General features: G+C 34.8%; 1 protein-coding gene across 7 annotated transcripts in view; it reads right to left on the reverse strand.

Annotated features, from left to right (window-relative positions):
- TENM1 (teneurin transmembrane protein 1) overlaps positions 1-22,644 on the reverse strand; it is a 794,330-nt gene that overhangs the window by 165,728 nt on the left and 605,958 nt on the right. For all 7 annotated transcript variants that reach the window (XM_032329990.1, XM_032329993.1, XM_032329991.1 and 4 more), the window contains 3 exons: positions 12,856-13,041; positions 11,245-11,268; positions 9,029-9,175 (listed from right to left, as the gene is read on the reverse strand). In XM_032329990.1, coding sequence (XP_032185881.1) covers positions 9,029-9,175; positions 11,245-11,268; positions 12,856-13,041 — 357 coding nt within the window. The remainder of the gene's footprint in view (positions 1-9,028; positions 9,176-11,244; positions 11,269-12,855; positions 13,042-22,644) is intronic.

Below are 22,644 nucleotides of genomic sequence, written 5' to 3' on the forward strand. Positions count from 1 at the left end.
ATTATCTCTTTACTCTGCTAATTAAACATCTGGATGCACTGAAAAGCTGGCAAAAATAACGGGCTGATTAGAAGAGTTCTCTGATGTCTGGGACTGGTGCATGACATACCGCACAAGGAAAAACTCCTTTTTCAAATGGGCAGTCGCCCTTATCTTTCAACTGGTTACAAAAGCACTAGTGATCGTTGGATCAGGCATTTGCAGATTTCAACCTGTCAGCCACAAATTTGAACTTAGTTTTGAAAAGAAACCGAGTTTAAATAAATAGAAACACCAAATGGTCTTCAAAACTGAATTCTAAAACCAAACACAGAGCCAATTCAAAACTGGGACTCACATTCCCATCTAGTTATGGGCTATAAATTCCAAGCTAATGCTTCATATTTAATAATTGCCTATTATAACGGGCTGACCCTCTAAGACCTCTGTTTTCTGAGAGAACAGCGAGACTTCTGTTGAATCTAGAAAGGCTGCAGGCAGGCAGCCCAATAATGGTATGCAACCCCCAAATTAGAATTCAAAGGTAAGCCCAATCCATGGGCAAAGATCTACGTACCAATTATCACATTGGCTAACACTCCATACAGTATGTCTAGACTGTTACAAAGAAGTGAAAATGAGAGTCACACTGCATGTGTGGGTTTCTTTCTTTCTTTCTTTTTGGTGGGGGGTACTATTACCAGTTCTTTAATTGTTCTAAAATGGCAGCTGTGGCACCCTCCTGACAGCCAGGCTCGGGGTATCAGATAGGAACGTATCAAATGTTCACGGATTTTACTTTTAGGGCCTGTTCCTTTTTAAAAGGAATAAAAATAAATAAAAGCCAGCAAAAGAGGAAGAGGTTAAAATTATCCTGAAGGACTAAACACTGCATGCACCATTCCTAGCTTTGCCAACCCGTTAGGGGCGATGCCGGCAGGCTCGAACGGGGCTGATAAAGATCAAGGATGCTGGTTCTTTCGTATATGCTCAAGTAATTTCCTACTAAACTTTTACTTCCTAGATGGATGCCTTTAGATGAAAGAATGATCAGACAAAGGAATATGAATGATAGAGGGAAAACCCATATTTTTCTAATGCTTAAAATGAATTTGTAAATATATATCCTTTTAGGGACAACATCTATATTACCATCTTGATAGAGACGGACAGTTAGTTCACGATAGGGTAGCCCAAAGGATTTGGAAACATGTATAATCAGTTAATATGCCAGGTGTGGCCCGAGGTACTTCCATATCTACAATTTCAACTAATTCCAACAACAACCCTGTTAAGTAGACATTCTCATTTTCATTTACATATAAAGGAGGGGAGGCCGAATGTGGCTGCACAGTTGGGAGAAATTGAGAGTCATATCAACAGCCCGCATTCTGACTACAAATCTACATGATCAGCAACATCATCTAAGCGAGTACGACTGAGGCTGTAAGACTTCCAAGTACCTGACTAATGTAGGGATTTAGAATACACACAGCGCTTAAGGTCAAAGAACCAGACTACGAGTCTCATCTTACTTTGCCACTTACAATCTAAATGATCCTGGATGAATCATTTCATCTCTTGGATTCTCAACTTCCTCACCTCCAAGATGGGGATTATAAAAATGCCTTTCCCACAGAGCTGTTGAAAGGATCACATGCTATGATAATCCTGAAGAGTTTGCCATTAACCAAGTGCTGCACTGTATAGACTTCAAAGAGTCTAGGGCTAGAGTCCTAAGGGTAGGTGCCAATGGTGTGCAGTGGCTGCTAAAAATGTTCAGGCCCACTTCCATTGATGGTGCCTTATTAGCGGCCAGAGGGCAATTAGCTGTCATGTAGCATAGTCAGTTCATTCGAATGTGTTCCTTTTGTGAACTTTGCTTGGTTAGGTTGTCAGACAGATAGGATCCTGTGTGGCTCTAAATAGACACTAATGCTACAGTAAATCTTTATTCATTGAATTTCACAAATTCACAGTTTGTTATCATTTGGACAGGGGCTGGATTGAAGCTTAACCTTTTCAGCATATACAGAATAGAGGGTCTGCCAAGAAAATTAATAGTGAAAAAGAAATCGAAGGGCTGATCATTCCAATGACTCAGTTAAACAAAATCTTCTCAGGCATTTTAGAAACCCATAAAAATAGGCTAATTCTAAATCATTCATACATTTTTACCAAAGCAGGCCCCCGTACCAGGCATTCCTATTTGCTTAGTTGTTGCTGTTACATGCATAGAAGGTAATAGGACTGTCTTTCCTTGGGAAATAGTCTATAATTCGTTTGATTTTTCACCTAACCAGGTTGACTTTCACCCCAGCATTTTGCTGTATTAGTAAGAAGAAAAAGGGAGAGGCTCAAGTTCACTCAGAATTTGACCCACTCAAATCACTCATACAATTGACTTCTTCTGGGTCAGGAGAGTAAAGTGTTTATATGCCACTAATGTTCATGTCCTCTGGTCCCCAGATGCCATCAATGGCTTCTCAAATCACTCAGAGTAGAGGTCCATGTCCTGACAATGACTTAACTTCCCCACAGTCTGGCTCTTCACTCTCCCTCTCTCTCACCATTCTGACCTTACCTCCTATTATCCCATAACCCCCTTCCCCATTATTCCTATGCCTGGAATGTTTTTTCTCCATTATCGACATGGATCACCCTTCCTTTCTTTGAAGTCCAAAGGCCATCTTCTCAGGGAGGCTTTCTATGACCACCTTATTTAAAGCTGCATCCCTGTCCCACACTCATATCCTCTTCCCTGCTTTTAAAAAAATTTCTCCATCACACTTAGCATCTTCTATCATACTAGTTCTTTTCAAATTTTGGTTTATTGTTGGCCTCTCATGATTAGAATGTAAGCTCCATGGAAGCAAGGATGTAGTTGTTTTTATTTATTGCTATTTCTGCCCCAGAAGAGCACCAGGCTGAAAGTAAGCATTCAATAAATATGTATTGAATGAATAAATGGATGTCTTAAAAATCCTACTTTTATGACATTTGTAAATTTACCTTGAGATTAATAAGCATTTAACTAATGTGTCAAAAAACATAAGTTATAAGTAGATTCTTTACTAATACCACACATTTATTGCCTCTTTAAATTACTGTATTTCAAATACTAGCTCATTCATTTTCACCACTGCAAGGTAGGCAGATGTCAAGTATGACTAGCCTTAGTTGATAGATAATGTGACTGATCTAGTCATGGAGTGCTTAGGTGAGTTACGGAGTGTAGATTTCCCAGTTTTGTATCTGGCATTACTTGACAGTTTAAGCGCTCATAACTAAGTGATGATCCTTTAATAAATGGGTTGTTTGGAAACGAGGGTGTTATGGTCAGAAGAGAATAATTAAGACTACACTTTGCGATGCTAGGTCTTTTGTCCCAGCCAAATCTTAAAAGTAAATGTGGAGAGGGTGTCTGGCCCTTAAACAGAACAAATGTTACCAATTCATTGCTCCTTCTATTTTGTTTTCCTATTTATTAAACACTGCAGCATGCTGGTGACATTCAAAACATGAGGCTTATTGATCCATGAGCTTATGTGTTCATAATTCACCCAGGGTGCTGATTTCTAGATCTAGAAACACTATATCATAAAACAGGCTTGCAAATAGCTATTGTTCTTAATGAATGGTGACTTGTTATGAAGAATGATTCCTGGAAGATCATTCTCTTTTAGGCAATTAACTTATTGATTTTACCAATGAATATGAATATAGACCACTGGAAGAGTTTGTATAAGAGAAGCTTGGGAAGCATGTGACAAATACTTAAAAGATCAGGGGGGAAAGGGTTGCTCTGATTAGACACTCCTATTCCACATCTTTTTAACCTCCTTAACAATCGTTCCACAGTATCAGAAACCACTTGCCTCCCTCTATAACTAGAGTGAATAAAATGTAATCTTTGTTTGATAACTGAAGATCCTATGAACTTCACACTGTTCTGTATGATCTGGTATGATCTGGCTAATGTCTACCTTCATATTCTCAGCTCCTACCAATCTTTCTTTGGCCCACATACCAGTCAAAATGACTTGCCTTTCACCTCCTAGAAGAGCTTAGCGCATTTCCACTGTAGCGCGTTTGTACATGCTGTTTCCTTGGCCTGGGGTATTCTGCCCCTCACTCAGGTGAGGCCTGCGTTACCATGTAGACTTGGTTAGGTGCCCCCATACATGTTTACAGCACTCTAAAAATTTTATAACACTCTTTACAGTTGTAAATATGTTGCTATTTGTGTTGTTTCTTATTTAATATCTTTCTCCCTTCCTAGACCATAAGCTCCATGAAGGCAGAAGCTTTTCTTGTCATTTGATCCCTAAAGCCAAGCACAATACTTGGCACAAAGTAGTAATGAACGAGTGGAAAATTGGGTACACTCCATATGCAATGTCTGGCTGAAAGGTACACATTTGGGTCAAACATTTAGATCAGTACCATCCAATAAAATTCCTTCCCAATGATGGGAATGCTTTAGATCTGGGCTAGTAAGTAGTTACTAGGCTCATGTGGTTACTGAGCCTTTGAGATGTGCCTAGTGGAGCCCAGAAACTGAATTTTTAAATATCTATTTATTTTAGAGGGAGGGAGAGAAAGAAAGTGAGTGAGTGTGATGGGGAGGGGCAGAAGGAGAGGGAGAGAGAATCTCAAGCAGAATCCTCACTGAGCACTGAGCTGGACATGGGGTTTGATCTCATGACCTGAGATGAAACCAAGAGTTGGACGCTTAACTAAGTCACACAGGCACCCCCAAAACCAGATTTTTAAATGTTATTTAAGTTAAAATGAAATAGTCACATGTCATTATTAGCTACCATATCAGACAGTGAAGATTTTGATATCTCCAAATGGTTAGATGTTGGATGGCCTATAAGCTTAGATGAACACCAGAAAGAATTTTGAAATTTTTAGGAGGACCTACTTATCACTATTTTTCCTACTGTGGATTCTTTCCTTGCTTTTATGTCTAAGAAGTCCTTTACTGTCTTGAGATCTGTCACCTATATTTTCTTCTATTTGTGTTTGAGGTTTTCTTACACAGAACTTATTAATCAGTAGTATTTTTATCTTTTTTTTTTGGAATATGCTAGAAACTGAAAACCTAAGGGTTGTTTTTTTTTCTTAGTAGTTGTCTCAGCACCATTTATTTCATAATGTTTCTTTTCAGTACTGGTTTTTGGTGCTGGTTTTATAATCCACTAAATTTTTATTTGTACGGGGGTGTGTGACAGAGCTTTTATTCGCTTGTTCTGACCTGTCTATTCTTCCACCAGTATCACTTTGTTTTAATTATCATAGCTTTAAAATATACTTTAATGTCTGATAAGTTTGAACTTGTCCTATTTGTTTTAGTTACTCTGATTCAGCTGGTATAATGTCTAAACTTTTTTTCTCATGTCAATTCATATGTGCATGTAACATATGATGATCACATTTTCTAAACCCCAAATCGGTACACATAATTAACACATGAAACTGTGGTCAGCATTCACATTAATATTAAGTCTCCTCCTCCAAGCACAGGGTTGTGCACATGGTAGGTGCTTTTGGACTAAAAAGAAATGAGGTCAAGGTATTTGAAATGTTTGTAATTTCTATGGTAATTAGTTCTTACATATACAATGCATAAGATAGCTTTCTTTGTTTTGCATGTTAACAAAAAATCCAAAGGTTATTTGTTCTCTGTTCTGTTCTTACTGTTCAAGGAGCCTTTAGGTAGCTCCTAGACCCGTTGTATCACCCACATATTCAATGCAGCCCAATTAGCTACTAAGAGTCACAATGCATTGAATCAGAGTGTAACTGAAGTCAAAGCTGCAGGAAACAGCAGCAATACTTAATGAGCATTCAAAGCTGATTAGAATGCAAAAAAATTCAGCCATTCTTTAAGTATCTGCTATAATATAGAGCAATCAGGTAGCAGCTACTTGAAGCAATTGCTTTAAAGTGATTTTTTTTGATTGGGAAGATTTCTTAAGAATTACATTTTAAAAACGAGGACCATTTTTTTTCCCCAAAAGGTTCAATTGGTACTTTCTGATTTAATTAAAGCACACACACACACATACACACAAACATGTATGCAAATATTAATCACTAGTCATATCCAACTAAATGAATCCAGTCATTCTGGTTAGCTGGAAAGCTGAAACCACCAAATGAAGGACATTTAATGTATTCCTAGGGACAATATTTAAACAGCATAAGACTCAAATTATTGTCCAAAATCTCAGTCCTGGGGCTTTCAGAGGTTATTTAATCCATCTTTCCATCTCAAGGTAGAACCAGATGTATATTTATCATCAATATCATCTTAATCCTACTAAAGGAAAAAAACGGTAATTGGAACTCTCCAGGAGCCTTCCTTGCCACTCCCTAAAGAAACAATCATAAAAATACAGTGAACTCAAATCAGGGTCGTTGATTTTTGATTCGCACATAGATACACAGTTTTAAAGGAATGCTCAGAGGTCAATACATATTGAGCAAAATCTTCTATACCGTTTGCGTCTATATATACCACAGATATTAAGAACTGGTAATCCATCAATTCATTAATATTTAACTGATACATTCATTAAACATTTTTGGCTGCCTCAAGGTGACCTTGAGGCCATAAAAATGCTTGATAATTAAATATTTAATTATTTTTATCAAGCTGTACTTTATTAAGGCAGGAAACTTATTTTGGCTTAACCCTGAGTTAGATATTACAATCATAGGGGTTGTTAAAGTATTTTTTGAGCATAAGCATTTTAATCAATATATCAACTGGGAAATCTCCATTACAACCTCAAATCCTTTTTGGAATGAGGCAGACCACCAAAGTTTATACCTGGTTTTATCATTTCTTTGTTATATGATCTTGAGCAACTTATTTAACTTCTCTGTGTCTTGGTTTCCTAATTTGTGAGGAGTATATTAAAAGTAGTTCCTGCCTCATGGGGATTAAATGAAATAATTCACATAAAGGACTCAGCACTGTGCCTTGTACATAGTAAATCCTAGATACAAGTATGCTAATATTACTGGTAATTATATTATACTATATTGTATTGTATTGTACTGTATTGTATTGTATTATGCCAGAGTTTTCATGGGAAAGTAAAGTGAAAATGAATCTCAAAGGGCCATAAGAGTCCAGCAACTAGTGGATCAGTGCACCATGTAATTGAAAATCTCACTCTGGCTTCCCAAATAAATTTTTTTTCAATTGTTTTCCTCATTCAACATTATTTATTTTTATTAATTTTTAAATATTTTTTCAAATTTAAGAGTCTGAGAAACAAACTGAGGGTTTTGGAGGGGTAGGGGTCGGGGGTTGGGTGAGCCTGGTTGTGGGTATTATGGAGGGGATGTATTGCATGGAGCACTGGGTATGGTGCATAAACAATGAATTTTAGAACTCTGAAAAGAAATAAAATAAAATAAAATGAAAAAAAATTCAATTAGTTAACATATAGTATATTATTGGTTTCAGAGGCACAGGTCTGTGATTCATCAGTCCTATATAATACCCAGTGCTCATTACATTGTATGCGTTCCTTAATGTTCACCACCCAGTTACCCCATCCCCTCCAGCAACCCTCAGTTTGTTTCTTATGATTAGAGTCTCATGGTTTGTCTCCATCTCTTGTTTCGTCTTGTTTTATTTTTTTCCTCTCCTCCCCTAAAATTTTCAATTTAGGTAGCTAGTCAACAGTCTCTTCCAAAAATGGGCTGTTATACTAAGTTTAATGTGTGTGTATATGTTATATATGTGTGAAGGGGAAAGAGAGGGCAGTCTATCATCTTTTAAGGAGTTTACAGGAACTGTTTTATTAAATACAATAACCCTAGGAGAGAGTTAATATTATTTTCAGTCCCATTTTAGAAATAAGGAAATTGAAGCACAGAGATACCAAGAAATTTTCCCAAATCACACAGCAGCCAGTAAGTACATAGCAGCCAGAAAGTTTAACTTCAAAGCCCTATGCACTGAATCACGAAGTTGCTTCCATTTAAAATTCATAAATTCTTATAAAAGTTTTGAAGTAAACTGCTGGCCAGAACTAGTAAAGGAGGAAACTCTTACATAAATCCAGCCATCCTCAAAGTGGGATTGCTACCTTATTGATTTAAGCCTTATGTTTGGTTTCAAATGACAAGGTATATAATTGTCTAAGCAGATATAGAAAGCAGAGGAATCAAATTTAATGACCTATTTCATTTTAAGCTAATACACAAGATTAGAAAGAAAACTTTTTTTATTAACTTCATGTTTCCTTGACTAGAAACAAAGGAGAAAGTGAGAAATTGCTGTTTTAGGTTCATTCAGAGGTGATCTGGGCTGTTTTGAGGCCTGACTGAACAATGTATTAGATGCTTTTGTTTGTTTGACTGAAAAAAGAGTGGTTACGTTACCCTGAGGCCTTGGAGCCAATATGGCTTTTGAAAACATCATGTGCAACTCTTGAATTAAATATAAAAATTCTATTGTGAATTGTCTTGATGCTGTGTCCTTTGAAAGATACAAAGCATTACTAAATTAAGAGGTTGCTCTAAATAACTAAGAACAAAGAAAATGATTTCACAGTGTGTATAGTGTAGGCATCTGACAGTTTGGACAGGGGCACATGGATATAATAAACGGTACAATAAATGCCACAGATATGGGAGATGGCATGGCTGTAGCTGTTAAGAGAACCAGAGTCTGAAGTCATATAGACCTGAACTGGAACCTGGGTGCTGTGATTTTCTAGTTGTGTGATCTTGGAAAAGTCACACAGTATTCCCACTCTAAACATTACCTTTCCCACCTAGAAGTAGCGAAAGTAGTGCCTCTACCACATGGCATTGTTTTGAGAATTAAATAAGATATAATGCATGCAGAGTTTGCAATATTGTCTGTTGATAGTAAATATTCAATAAACCAAGATTTAAAAAGTATATAACTCAATATCGTTTCTAAAAAGGGTTCCTAATTTTCACTCTTGGCCAAATTGGTCATCACTGTGCTGGGCTATTCCTTTCTTATATTTACATTTTGTAAATAACTCACCTCCATCATTGTCCAAGTTATCTCCACAAAGCATTTCCATGACAACATTGCAGCCTGTCCCACTCCAACCCACCTGACACACACAGTGCCAACCATTTTGATCCAGGGTACATCGCCCATTTCCGAAGCAGAGCCCTGGACAGCCATCTGTAAAGACAGCAAAGAATAACAATCGGAGACATCAGAATGGGATTGGGCAACAATGATGTATCTACCTATAGGAAAGCATCTAATCGCTTAGGCTCCACTCTGATGAGGTGTTGAATAAATGGAAGAGGAACTTGCTTGCTTACAAAACCTTCCCAGGGAACTTGTTATCCCTTACTTGCCTGTGCTTTTCCTTAGAGAGCCAATTAAGCATTATTAATGCTAACCCCAATTCCCAAACTCTGGTGTAGCTAAGATGAAAACCGATGGGGACAGAAAAATGTTTTTTGTTTCTTTTTGAAAAAACAATTCTTCTCAGCTCAATCAAAACTGGATAGATGATACCATATCTAGTTATGGCCAATAAGCTGGGAAAAGACAGCAGTTTCTATGAAAAGAAACTTCCCCTAACTACTTCCAGTCTGTACTGATTTTTCCCTTGTGAGGTACTGCTTCAGGACTTCCGTATGTTGGTACGCCGTTCAGACCATGCCATTAAATATTTGTCCATATAAATGCCTCAGAAATATGCTGCAGTTGCTTTACATTTATTTGGCTTTTTTTCTTCAAGATTATCATTAATCCGAGGGCTGAGGGTTAAATTTTTTGTTTATCTGGTATCCCTCAGAAGCTAGCATAATATTATCAAGCCTGTGTGTGTATATGTTATATACGTGTGAAGGGGAAAGAGAGCTCAACAAATGTTAGTGGAATTAATGCAAGCAAAATTGAGATCTTCAGAATTCTAGAGAATGACTGGATAAATACAGTCAAGAGGAAACCGTAAACACTAACAATGGTCTCTAGACTTTTAATTTCTCTGAGATGTCCTACTCTATATACAAATAGTTCAGAGTTAGGCCATTCAAAAGGGCAACTGTGTATGTGCCAAGTGCTCAGTGGACAGATGAACAGAGATGGCAATAATGGCATATAGCTTCTGGAATTTTCGCAGTAGCAGCACAAGACCAGATCTGAATTTTACTGGAGAGAATCCAATCAATATATTTTTTCATTTGCTGTCTTTGAAAGAAAATTCCAGAAGTATAAGGAGGAAAATAATTTTTGAAAATCTGTAGATATAACACAATGTTCCTTCCAAATGGCTAAGTAACTATCAACAGACCAGATGAAGAAGCAACGTTAAAAAATAAAATGACAGATGGCTGTTAGAAAATATGAAGACTCTCTCATTATATATATTATGTGTAAATATATATGTATACATATATACATGAATATATATATGTATATATATATTCTTCTTGAGGAATATATATATATACACACACATATATATACTTCTTGAGGAATATATATATGTATACATATATGTATACACATATACATATATACATGAATATATATATGTATACATATATATATTCCTCAAGAAGTGGTACAGGATGAATATATATAGATTTAAGAAAATAATTTATCTAGCTCCACTCATCTAGTTCCGTGATCATAGATATACAATGGATACAGAGAAATCAGGGATAACTTGGAACATAGTCAACTTTCTGAGGCTGAGGTAAAGAAAGGCCAGGATATCTGACAGAAAACCCTTATTGTCTCTATCAAAGACAGATCCTTAGGAGGATGCACGATGGGTGACTTATAAGGGGAGAATTCTTCTGCCCTCGAAAAGATACTGTACATAAACTTAGGGCCATATTGTTAAGTTAAAGAAAATGTTCCGTTGCCTAGTCAAACCCAGTTCATTTAATAATTACCTGCCTGTGAAATATACACAGACACACAGACACACACTCCATAGAAAGACCAAGAAAAACAGTTCTTAAAACTGCTTGTCAATCCATTATACACTACGGCCAAAAGAAAAAGACTCTTTGTTGTTAGAAAAACAAATGAATTTTTAGTCAGACTATTATATCGTGACCTGACAATTTCGCACTTAAGGAAGCCTACCAGAAGTAAAAACACAAACCCGAAACACACACACACACGCGTGCGTGCGCGTATACCCCACCCAGCCTTCCTTTCCCACATGCATATTTTCCATTTACAATATTTTTCTGTTATAAAATGAGTGAGAAAAATCTTACCTCGGACAGCATCTAAGTAGTGAGCTAAAAGGGGGGAGGAAAAGAGTGATTGAATGAATTTCTGGAGACCACAGCTATCCAACATGTATTAATGGTCTACCATCTGTTGCCTGGGAGCAGAACAGCAAACTGTGAACTGCCGAAATGCCTGCAGCTCAAAAGTTGGTACATGGGCCTATGTAGTTTGTGAATAATATTTTCTGTGGGAAAGATATTAATGGCTTTTCTGCAAGAAACTCTATTAGGCTTCCTAAAAAAGTGTCATATTTCATTAAAAGTATAAGAACTGCATTTTTACATTTCAGTAATAACTTTTGTGAAAGAGCACTGGCTTGAACTTCTTATTAGTAATATCTTTAGAAGGGAATTCTGGAGTAACCACCTTCTGTAATCATCAGAATATTTAAATCCTCTTATGTGAAGGCAATAAACTTACTGTAGTGCGGGAATGTAATTACTTATGCCGCATCGGAATCTCACCCCTCACCACTTTTTAATGAATCTTAAATATTTTCCACAGTCACAGAACAAGACTTACTATACCTTTAGTACAGTAGTAATATAGTTTATTAAGATTATATGTTATATATGTTATATATAGTATACATTACTTTGACAGGTCTCAACCATTATAACAAAATACTTTCACCTAAAAATAAGAGCGGTGGTATAGTCTGGTGGGGAATAAAAATCCCACAAGCAATGAATTGGGTATCCAGAGGTGCACCCTTGCCTTTGCTCTGCATGCGATGTCTGTGTGCTCACGGAATGCCACAGGAACACACAGTGACCCACTTTCCTTAGCTGAACAATAGGAATTGTACTTGTCTGTCTATACATGAAGGAGGCCTTGTTGCAGATACATGTATGTGTCAAGGACTTGGATTTTTTCCAGAAAAATAAAAGTATTTTGAAATTGAACCTCTAGTTATTATTACGGTCTTTTTATAGCGTGAAGACCACATGATAGATTTATTACATAGGCTCTGTCATACCCACAGACGGTTCTCACAGGCAGCATCCTCAAAATTAGTGAAAGTTGTGTCAAGGGGTGGGAGAAGGTAGATGCCTCAGTACGAATTCTCTATACTACTTGATAAACAATGCAATACAGATGTTCTATTGATGGTAGGTCAGGAGTGCCTTCCTCATATACATTAAAGAAAGCTCCTAATGATATCAAATGGCTTCTGTTAAAGTAGTCCTGTTTAATGAAATTGCCTCTAAGTGCTTTCAAGTGAAACAACCTATACTTTGCAAAAGGAAAAATGGGCAGTGAATGTTATGTTCACAACAAAAGCACTTCTCTTATTAACTAATGACACTTTATTCCAATGTGCCATCTTTCGTTTGAGTAACTCAGTGCACCAGAAAACAGAAAATACAAGAAATACTGAAGTAATGAGCAAAGAAATGACACAACAAAGAAGTAAGATACTATCAACAAGGAGGGAATACTCCCAGGTAACCAAACTTTCAAACTTATGGCTAACCCTTCTTTTTCTCTCCTCCAACCTCAAATGCTATGAAAAGCCTGGTGATTTATCACTAACATGCTTTTCCTTCTTCAATTAATCCAATGTAGTTTGTTCAAAGTATGGCAGTACTTACCAATTGTGCAGTGGTCGCCCTCCCATCCAGGGCTACACTCACATTTTCCATCTTTGCACTGGCCATGCTCGGCACAGTGAGAATGACAGGAGCGTTCTTCACATGTTGGTCCTACCCAGCCTTCTTCACACTGGCAAATTCCTCTTGAGCAGACTCCATGGCTACCACACTCCATAGTACAGAGCTCTGTGGGAAATTCAGAGAAGATATGTTTACATATTTTATTAAAACCAGAGTTTGTTCTTTCCAAAAGACATTAAAATTACCAAAAATCCCACTCTATATTTATATTTTAAATATATACACTAAATGTCACAAAGACCTCTAGCATTTCAGTGAATTTGCGAGGAACTCTATAAAAAAGATAGTTAAGTCTCTAAGTATAAAATAAACCCTAAGTCAAATTGATTTTGAAACATCCATAAAATGATAATGGCATTCAAGGCTTAGAAATGAAGTCACTGCCAAACAAATGTCAAGTGGGTTTCACTAAAAATTCATTAAGATCACAAATAATGCTACAAGGATTTTATGATGCTGCAAGCAATCATTGGGAAACACACACACACACACACACACACACACACACAGTAAAATGGTGCTCTAACTTCATTCAGGAAGAGAGGTTCTACAATTGGAAAGATAGCTTTCTAATAAAATTTATAATATACAAAAGGTAAAGCTGCCAACGATGGTAATCAACTAGTTTCCCTGAACATACAAACAATATCTGCATTTTACTTTAAGCATTTAAAATGAATCCTAGTTGATTAAAATACAGTCTTATCTGGAAATGCCATTCATTATTTGGCCAGTATAAACAAGTTGTATACTGCCTCTGCTGAGGTTCTCTCCTCTGTCCCCTTGACTTTTTGTTGAGACATGATGAATATTAATAAAGTTATGACAGTAGAGAAGCTAAAGTAAAAGTTTGGCAAACCTTTTTCTTGACTGAATACCCTTGCTGGAGGAGGAAATGGGGGATAAAAGCCTATAGGAAGAACGCAAAAAGGAATAATGCAATAGGTTTTGGGTACAACTGGCCATATACTCTTGAAAGAAACAGAGAATGTTCTGAAGCCAAGTCATCTATCTTTCATAATCTCAAATTCTGAAACAGGTTTTATATATTTAGAAGTACTGACATGTAATAATATTTGTATTACTCTATATTATCTGTAACAAAGCTCTATATATGTAACAATGGTATCTACTGCACACTTAGCAGAGTTATTTTTCAGTGGGTGAGAATATTCTTCTGATAAAGACATGAGTATGGATTTTATTACTATCTAAATCAATTTGTTCACTAATTCATTCACAAGTATTCTCTGTGGGTCAAGGTATGACAGAAGGAACAGTGGATACTGAGAGATCAAGTGAAATTTCGGCAGAGAAGTGTCCATTGAATTTATCAATATGGAAATTCTTAGTGGCTTTAGGAAGAACTGTATTGATAAGGCAGCAGTTGTAAAGTCAGACTTGAATGGGTGGAACAGTGAATGGAAAACTGTGTGTAGGGTCAGCAGATTGTAAGAAAAGTACAGAACCAAGAAAATACAAAATACAAGAAAAGGGGGGAGCTTTGCCTAATAAATGATAGTTCAAGTAGGTTGATCTTGAAATAGCAACTACTCTCTATATCTTGTTTCTGAATCTCTAATTGATAATCTGGATTTCTAACTTCTGTTCTTGTCATGAATCTGAGGTTATAATTATGTTCCCCTTAAAAGCCTTCTCCAAGGCTGAACTGAAAGGGCCTTTCTAAGATTAGGGAGCTAAATGGGTCAAAGCCAATCAAATCAGAGCTAACAGAAAAATTAGAGGCAAATTTTTGTGTATATTGCTTTATACAACTATAAACTCTAAGCACAGAAAAAACTATCATTCTGGTGATTTCCTGAAAAATAACAGGACTAGATGAACAGTATCAGCAAAATGGCAGACTAGCCTATCCTTAAACCATCCCAGTATAAACCTTAGAACTAATAAACCTTAGAACTGTAGAATACAATGTAATAATTTTTAAAATTACATGTCTTGACTCACAAGAAACAGAATTATCAACTGTCAGAAGCAAAGATGCAGCTAACAGCCAAAGAAGTAAGCATATAAGTCAACCTTTTGGCTGCTCTAAGTAGTTATTATGCCCAGTAATGACTAGAGGCTTGGGTATCTATGTACACAGAGAAAAAGGGATAAGATTTTTGGCCCATTAAGATGGGGAGTTAGACTGAAATTCCTGCAGAAAGTAAGGATGCTTGAAGGGATACAATCTCAGTGAGATAAGAACTAATAAACTCTATCTACTAGCCCACAGAGATGGAAAGGAAGCATTAACTATAATGATATTAATAATATAATTAATAGTAATAAATTTGGGAATTATAAAACAATATTAAAATAAAATACTACCTAATAATAATATGTGCAATGGAGTGTCCAGAATGAAATATTTCTAAAACTTTGTACTATTCAGGAGTTAAGTAAGATACTTTGTCAAGTATGCATATAAAAATTTAGAGGTGGAGTTGTTTCTAGTAATCGTGACCTCAGTAATCTTTACTATTCTCTCCTGGTGTAAACTGGAAAATTTAGACAAAATATATTTAAAAACTTTTGGATATTACTGGAGTTCACAAAAGAGTAAAGAATTACTGGGTCACATTTTAGGAGAAAAGGAAAACCGAGAGAGGTGAATTTTACATTTATGGATATTTTTCCTCTAGAAGTATCTGTCAGTTCTGGTTGAGTCAGCTGGAAGACTTGGAAGCTGAGTGGAACTTTTGTTAGTCTCATGGGTACCAGAAAAAAAATATATATATATATATATTTGACCACATAATGGCTAAGAAATTTCTAATAGTGTAGAAAATATCAAGCCAAATATATGAAGCAAAATTGAAGCAACAAAAGAGAAAAAGACAAATTTACAACATAGAGACTTTAATGCCCCCATTTCTCAGTAACTTATGATAGAACAAGCAGACAACAAATCAGAAAGTATATGAAACAACAAAAGAGAAAAAGACAAATTTACAACATTGTCAGAGACTTTGATGACCCCCTTTCTCATTAACTGGTGATAGAACAAGCACACAACAAATCAGAAAGGATATAAAATATTTGAGTAACATGATTATCAGATTTGATCTAATTGACACATATAGAGCACTACAATAAATAATACAAAATCCACATAATTTTTAAGTGCACATGGAACATTTATGAATATTGACCATATGTTGGATTATAAATATAAAGCAAGTCTCAATGTATCTCATGTATTGAAATTATTTATAGCATATTGTCTGCCCATTGTGGACTTAAACTTGAAATAAAAACATAAAGAGGGGTGCCTGGGTGGCTCAGTTGTTAAGTATGTGCCTTCAGCTCAGGTCATGATCCCAGGGTTCTGGGATTGAGCCCCATATTGGGCTCCCTGCTCCATGGGAAACCTGCTTTGCCCTCTCCCACTCCCCCGGCTTGTGTTCCCTCTCTTGCTGTGTCTCTCTCTGTCAAATAAAGAAATAAAATCTTCTAAAAATTATTTAAAAAGATAAACAAAAGGTAACTATAAAATCCATATAATTTTGGAAATTACAAAATATACCTCTAAAAATCTATGGAACAAAAAGAAAATCATCATGGAAAATAGAAAATACTTTAAGTGAATGAAAATATAGTGAACATATCAAAATTGGTATAATTAAATCCATGTATACAGGAAAACTTTAAAGGTATAAAGGAAAACCAGCTGAAAACAATGACACATGCATCCGTTCCAAGAAATTAGAAAGAAGAAAAGCAAAGTAAACTCAAAGAGGGTAGAAGAAAGAAAATAATAATTTAAAAAGCTGGAATTAATTAATAGGAATGTAGAATATAAAGAATCAAGAAAGCTAATGTTTGACAATTTGCAGAGCCCAATAAAACTGATAACTGATGGGATCTGATGAAGAAGAAAATAGAGAACATCACGAATGAAAAAGATGACACTGCTATTGAATGTACAAACATAAAACATCATAAAACAACATTGCAAACAACTTTTTGTCAACACATTTGAAAATTTCAATGAAATTGAGGTTGCATTGAATCTACAGAATAATATGGGGGAAACTGACACCTTTAATTTTGTTTTTCAGGTAATGAGTTTGGCGTAGTTTTCCATTTATCCACGTCTTCTCTAATTTTTTTCATAATGTTTTACAGTTTTCATCATAAGTCTTACACATATTTTTTAAATTTATTACAAGGTATATGATATGCTGCTGTACACATGGTTTAAATATTTCTCAGTGTTTGTTGTTGTTAAAAGGAGAACTTTTGTATATTTTAGCCTAATATCTGAAGAACCTGCTAAATTCACGTATTCTAATAATTTATCTCTATAGATTCTTTTCGTACTTAGTATAAGCACAATCATACTATCTTTGAATAATTCCTAGTAAACACAATTTACAATAATGAACACATACACACAAAAGGAAACTGAATAGTTTCTATAAAGAACCTAAATCCACAATGAAAAATATTCTCACAAAGAACATCACCATCTCAGATGACTTCACTTATAAATATACCAAACTTTTAAGAAAGAAAAATTGCCAATCTTGAATAATCTTTTTCAAAGAATAGAAAAAGAGGAAACATCACAATGTGAGTTATGAGGCCAGCATAACCTTGATATAAAATCCTGACAAGAATATTATAGGAAAAAATACAGGTCAATTTCACTCATGAATATGAATGCAAAATCTTAAAATGCAAACAACAAATCTAGCATTACATAACATGAAATAATGATCAATTTGTGCTTATTCTAGGAATATACAATTATGTTAATATCTGAAAATCAATCAATGTAATTCATCATATCTATGAAATAAAAGAAAAAAATCATATGATCATTTAAATAGATATGCAGTAAGTACTTAGTAAAATACTAAACATCTATTCATGATAAAGCCTTATAGTACTAACGCTAAGAGGAACATTAATCTGATAAAGATTAGCTACAAAAAATCCCTACAGCAAACACTGTATTTAATAGTGAGATGTTGAAGTAGTTTTTCTATTATTGAGAACTGAGAAAAGATGTCTATGATCATTACTTCTATACACCATAATTTTAGAGATCCTAGCCAGTGCAATAATATAAGAAAAAGAAAAAAATGTATAGAAATTGAAAAAGAATGAATAAAACCATCATTATTCAAAGATAGTATGATTGTGTTTATACTAAGTATGAAAAGAATCTATAGAGATAAATTATTAGAATACGTGAATTTAGCAGGTTCTTCAGATATTAGGCTAAAATATACAAAAGTTCTCCTTTTAACAACAACAAACACTGAGAAATATTTAAACCATGTGTACAGCAGCATATCATATACCTTGTAATAAATTTAAAAAATATGTGTAAGACTTATGATGAAAACTGTAAAACATTATGAAAAAAATTAGAGAAGACGTGGATAAATGGAAAACTACGCCAAACTCATTACCTGAAAAACAAAATTAAAGGTGTCAGTTTCCCCCATATTATTCTGTAGATTCAATGCAACCTCAATCAATATCTTGGCAGTTTGTGTGTATGTGTGTGTGTGTGTGTGTGTGTGTGTTTGTACATGTGTGTAAATATTAACCAGCTAAAGAAAGAAGCAGATTAAGGTGAGAAGATGGATGTACTCTAGCCAACAGCAAGACTTACTGTAAAGTTATGTTAATTTAGACATTGGGTACTGACACAATAGCAAGTAGATCAGTGAGAGTGAATAGAATCCTAAAACTTATAAGGATACTTGAATTATGGTTAAGATGGCATGGCAGGCAACTGTGAAATGACTGCTGTTTTAAGTGGTTCTGGGAAACTGAATATCCACTAGGAAAAAAACCCCTCACCCTATATATAAAATCAATTCCAGATACAATGTAGTAAATATAAACTATCAAAACTTCCAGAACACAACATAAGAAAACAATTTCATGATCTTAGCATAAAAAAATTTCTTAAACAGTATGCAAAAATGCTAACCACAAGGGGAAAAATAATAAATTGGGATGTATCAAAATTAGATTGTTTTCTAATCAAAAGACAAAGAAAAAACATGCTCTAAGTGGTAGAATATATTCACAGCCCATATAAATGAAAAAGAGTTTGTATCCAGAATATACAAAGAACTTTCTCAAGTCAATAATAAGACATATAACTCAATACAAGAATGGGCAAGAGATCTTGGGATGTCTGGGTGGCTCAGCTGGTTAAGTGTTTGACTCTTGGTTTTGGTTCAGGTCGTGATCTCATGATCATGAGAATGAGCCCGATGTTGAGCTCTATGCTCAGCATGGAGTCTGTTTGAGGTTCTCTGCCTCTCCTTCTCCCTCTGCCCTTCCCTCCACTCTCTTTCTTTCTTTCTCATAAATAAATAAATAAAATCTTAAAAAAAGAAAAGTGGGCAAGAGATCTGAAGAGATATTTTATAAAAGAGGATCTCCTAGTCTACAAAACTGTATGGAAATATGCTTAGCATCATCACTTATCAGGGAGATACAAAATAAGGTAAAAATGAAATACACTGCACACACAAAAGAATGGTTAAAATCTATAAGACTGAAAGTAATAAAAGTTGGTGACAATGTGAAGTAATAAAAAGTCTCATATATATACTACAGGTGATTTTGTAAATCAGTACAACCACTTTGGAAATCTCTCTGACATTATCTGCTGAAATTTGATATATGTATACCCTGTGGTTCAGTGCGTCTACTTCTAAGTATTTACTCAACAGAAGTGCACGTAAGCAAATGTTCACTGAAAGATGTGTATAAAAGCATTTATAGAATTATATGTGCTAGCCAAAAAATGGAAATGCTTTAAATATCCATCAACAATAGAAGATATAATTATGATAGATAATTTTACAAAAAAATAGTTATGTCACAATGAAAATGGGTGATCTATAGCTATGTGCCATAATACAGATGAATTCCTCTATAAACAATGTTGAGTGAAAGAAATGAGATGCAAAATCATACATACTGTAAGATTGTATTGATAAAATGTTTGGAAAGCAGGCAAATATTAGAAGTCAAGATAGTTATGTTGGGGAGGAAGGAAGGAGGAGGCAATAATTGGGGGGGCAACAAAGGAGGCTTCTGGTTATAGTATCCTACATTTTGACTTGGGTGGCAGTTAACAGGTGTCACTAGGCTGTATACTTATGACTTTTGTACTTTTCTGTATATGTGTTACATTTTAACAAATGTTAAGAAATCAGTTGTAATGACCAAAAGAACAGAAATATAAAGAAATTTACAACTTCTAAAGTTGAAAAAGAATAAAAATAATGCAACAACAACAATGAAAAAAGCAGGAAAGGGGGGAAAGACAAAGAAAAAAATAAATATGATGAATAGGAGACAAAAAAGAAGATTCTGGGTTATAAGACCAAACATGTCAGCAATCCTAGTAAATAAAAACAAGCTGAACTTGAAATTTAAAAGAGAGAGACTCTGGAATTTAGTGGAAAAGAAAATTAATTTATATTGTTTCTGTTAATAAGAGATGTACTGAAATATACTAATACAAATTTGGTAATAAAAAACCATAAATAAATACAAATTTGGTAAGAAAAAGGCACTCTAGAAAAGTATCATCCAAGAGAAGCAGGGTGTAGCTATAACATCAGACAAAACAGATTTCAAGGTATAAAACTTTGTTATGGATAAAAAGAGCCATTACATAATGATAAAAGAAATAATTCATCAGGGAGATGTAAAAATCCAGACCGAATAAGAAAATATAGCTCCCAGATCAATAAAGCAAAAGCTGATAGACTGATAAGATGACAAATTACAAATTTCACAATAGGTAGTAAGAAGATAAAAAATTAGTAAGGAAGTAGAACATTTGAATAGTACAATTAACAACTTTAATATACTAGACATATATGGAACCCCAAAGCTATGATTATATGATATATATTCTTTTCAAGCACATAGGGAATACCTACTAAAACTGACAAATAGTAGTTCACAGGGCAAGGCTCAATAAATGGCAAAGATTTTACATCCTACAGATCACAGTGTTTCAGCAAAGTGCACTAAAATTAGAAATCAATAAACAAAAAGCAAAAAAAAAGAGCCCACCAAAGAAAAGTGTTCTTTAAAAACACACTTCGAAATAATTCATGGATTACATAAACATTATATTGGAAATTAGGAACTGAATAACACTGAAAATACTATTTATAAAAACTTGTGGGATATAGCTTAGACAGTTACTTAAAGGAAATTTACAGCTTTACATACACTTAATAGAAAAGAACAATTGAAAATTAATGAACAAAGTGTCCAACTCAAAAAGTTAGAAAAAGGACAGCATGCATATAAGTAGAAGGAAGGAAACAAAAACAAGGGGAGAGCAGAAGTTAATGAAACCAGAAACAAAGAAGCAATAGAGAAGATCAACGAAACCAAAACTTGTGCCTTTGACATGAATAATAAAATAGTGAACCCACTGGCAAGAGAAAGCAAGGAAAGTAGGAAAAGAAATGATACAAATAAACATTAAAGATTAAAATATAAAAATAAACGAGAGTGCTCTGAACAATTTTATGCCAGTAAGTTTGAAACCTTAGAAGAGTTACATATTTTTCAAGGAAACAAAATGACTTGAGAGGAAATACAAAGCCTGAATACCCATTAAAGAAACTGATAATGGCCCATATGGTTTTCTATGTGTACTTTGTTAAAGTTCCAATGAACAGATAATCTCTGCTTTAAGCAATACCAGACAACAAGAAAAGAGAGACGTCTTCCTGAAGGATTTTGTGAGACTACTATAATCTAGTTCCAAAATGGGATAAGGAAAAAAGGGACTTTTCTACAGGCCAATCTCACTAATAAACATGTCTGCAAAAATCTCCAATAAAAGATCTGGAAAACAAAGCAGCGTGCGCGCGTGCGCGCGCGCGCACACACACACACACACACACACACGCATACACAAATACAGATATCAAAACTGGGGCTCCTGGTTGCCTCAGTTGGTTAAGTATCTGACTTTGGCTCAGGTCATGATCTTAGGGTCCTGGGATCAAGCCCTGTGTCAGGCTTCATGCACAGCAAGGAGCCTACTCCTCCTTCTCCCACTACTCCTCCCCCAACTCATACAGGCACTCTTTTTCTCTCTCTCAAATAAATAAAAACTTTTTTAAAAAAAGGTTATTACAACCAAGTAGGCATGAACACTAGGATGGTTTAACTTTTGAAAATGTACTCATATAATTAATTATTGAATTAATCTACTTCACTTTAAGTTCATTTCATAATGGATTAAAGAAAAATTATCTTAAATACAGAAAAAGGATTGTATAAATTCAGTTACTACTCATGATAGAATCTCTAAGCAAAACAGGACTAGAAGGGGGCTTACTGGTTATTATTAAAGTGGTTTTCCAAAATCCTACAGTAATCATCACACTTACTAATAAAATAATAAAGATACTCCTCTTAAAATCAGAAGTGCTATAATTAATGCTTTTAATTCAATGTTGTACTAGAGATGTTGGCTAGTGTCATAAGGTAACAAAAAAATATATAATGTGTAATACCTGAAAAAGAAGAGACAAAATGGAATGTATAGGTAAACTATGAGAAAAAGAAGAGGACAGCAAAGTTGTTGGATAAAAGATCAACAGAAAAAAAGATCAACATCGTGTCTATATAAGGAAGCCAAATTAAAATATGCACTTAAAAAATCTCACAATAATAAATCTAGCA

This window comes from Mustela erminea, chromosome X (assembly GCF_009829155.1).
Source record: "Mustela erminea isolate mMusErm1 chromosome X, mMusErm1.Pri, whole genome shotgun sequence".
In the NCBI taxonomy this organism is placed as follows: Eukaryota; Metazoa; Chordata; class Mammalia; order Carnivora; family Mustelidae; genus Mustela; species Mustela erminea.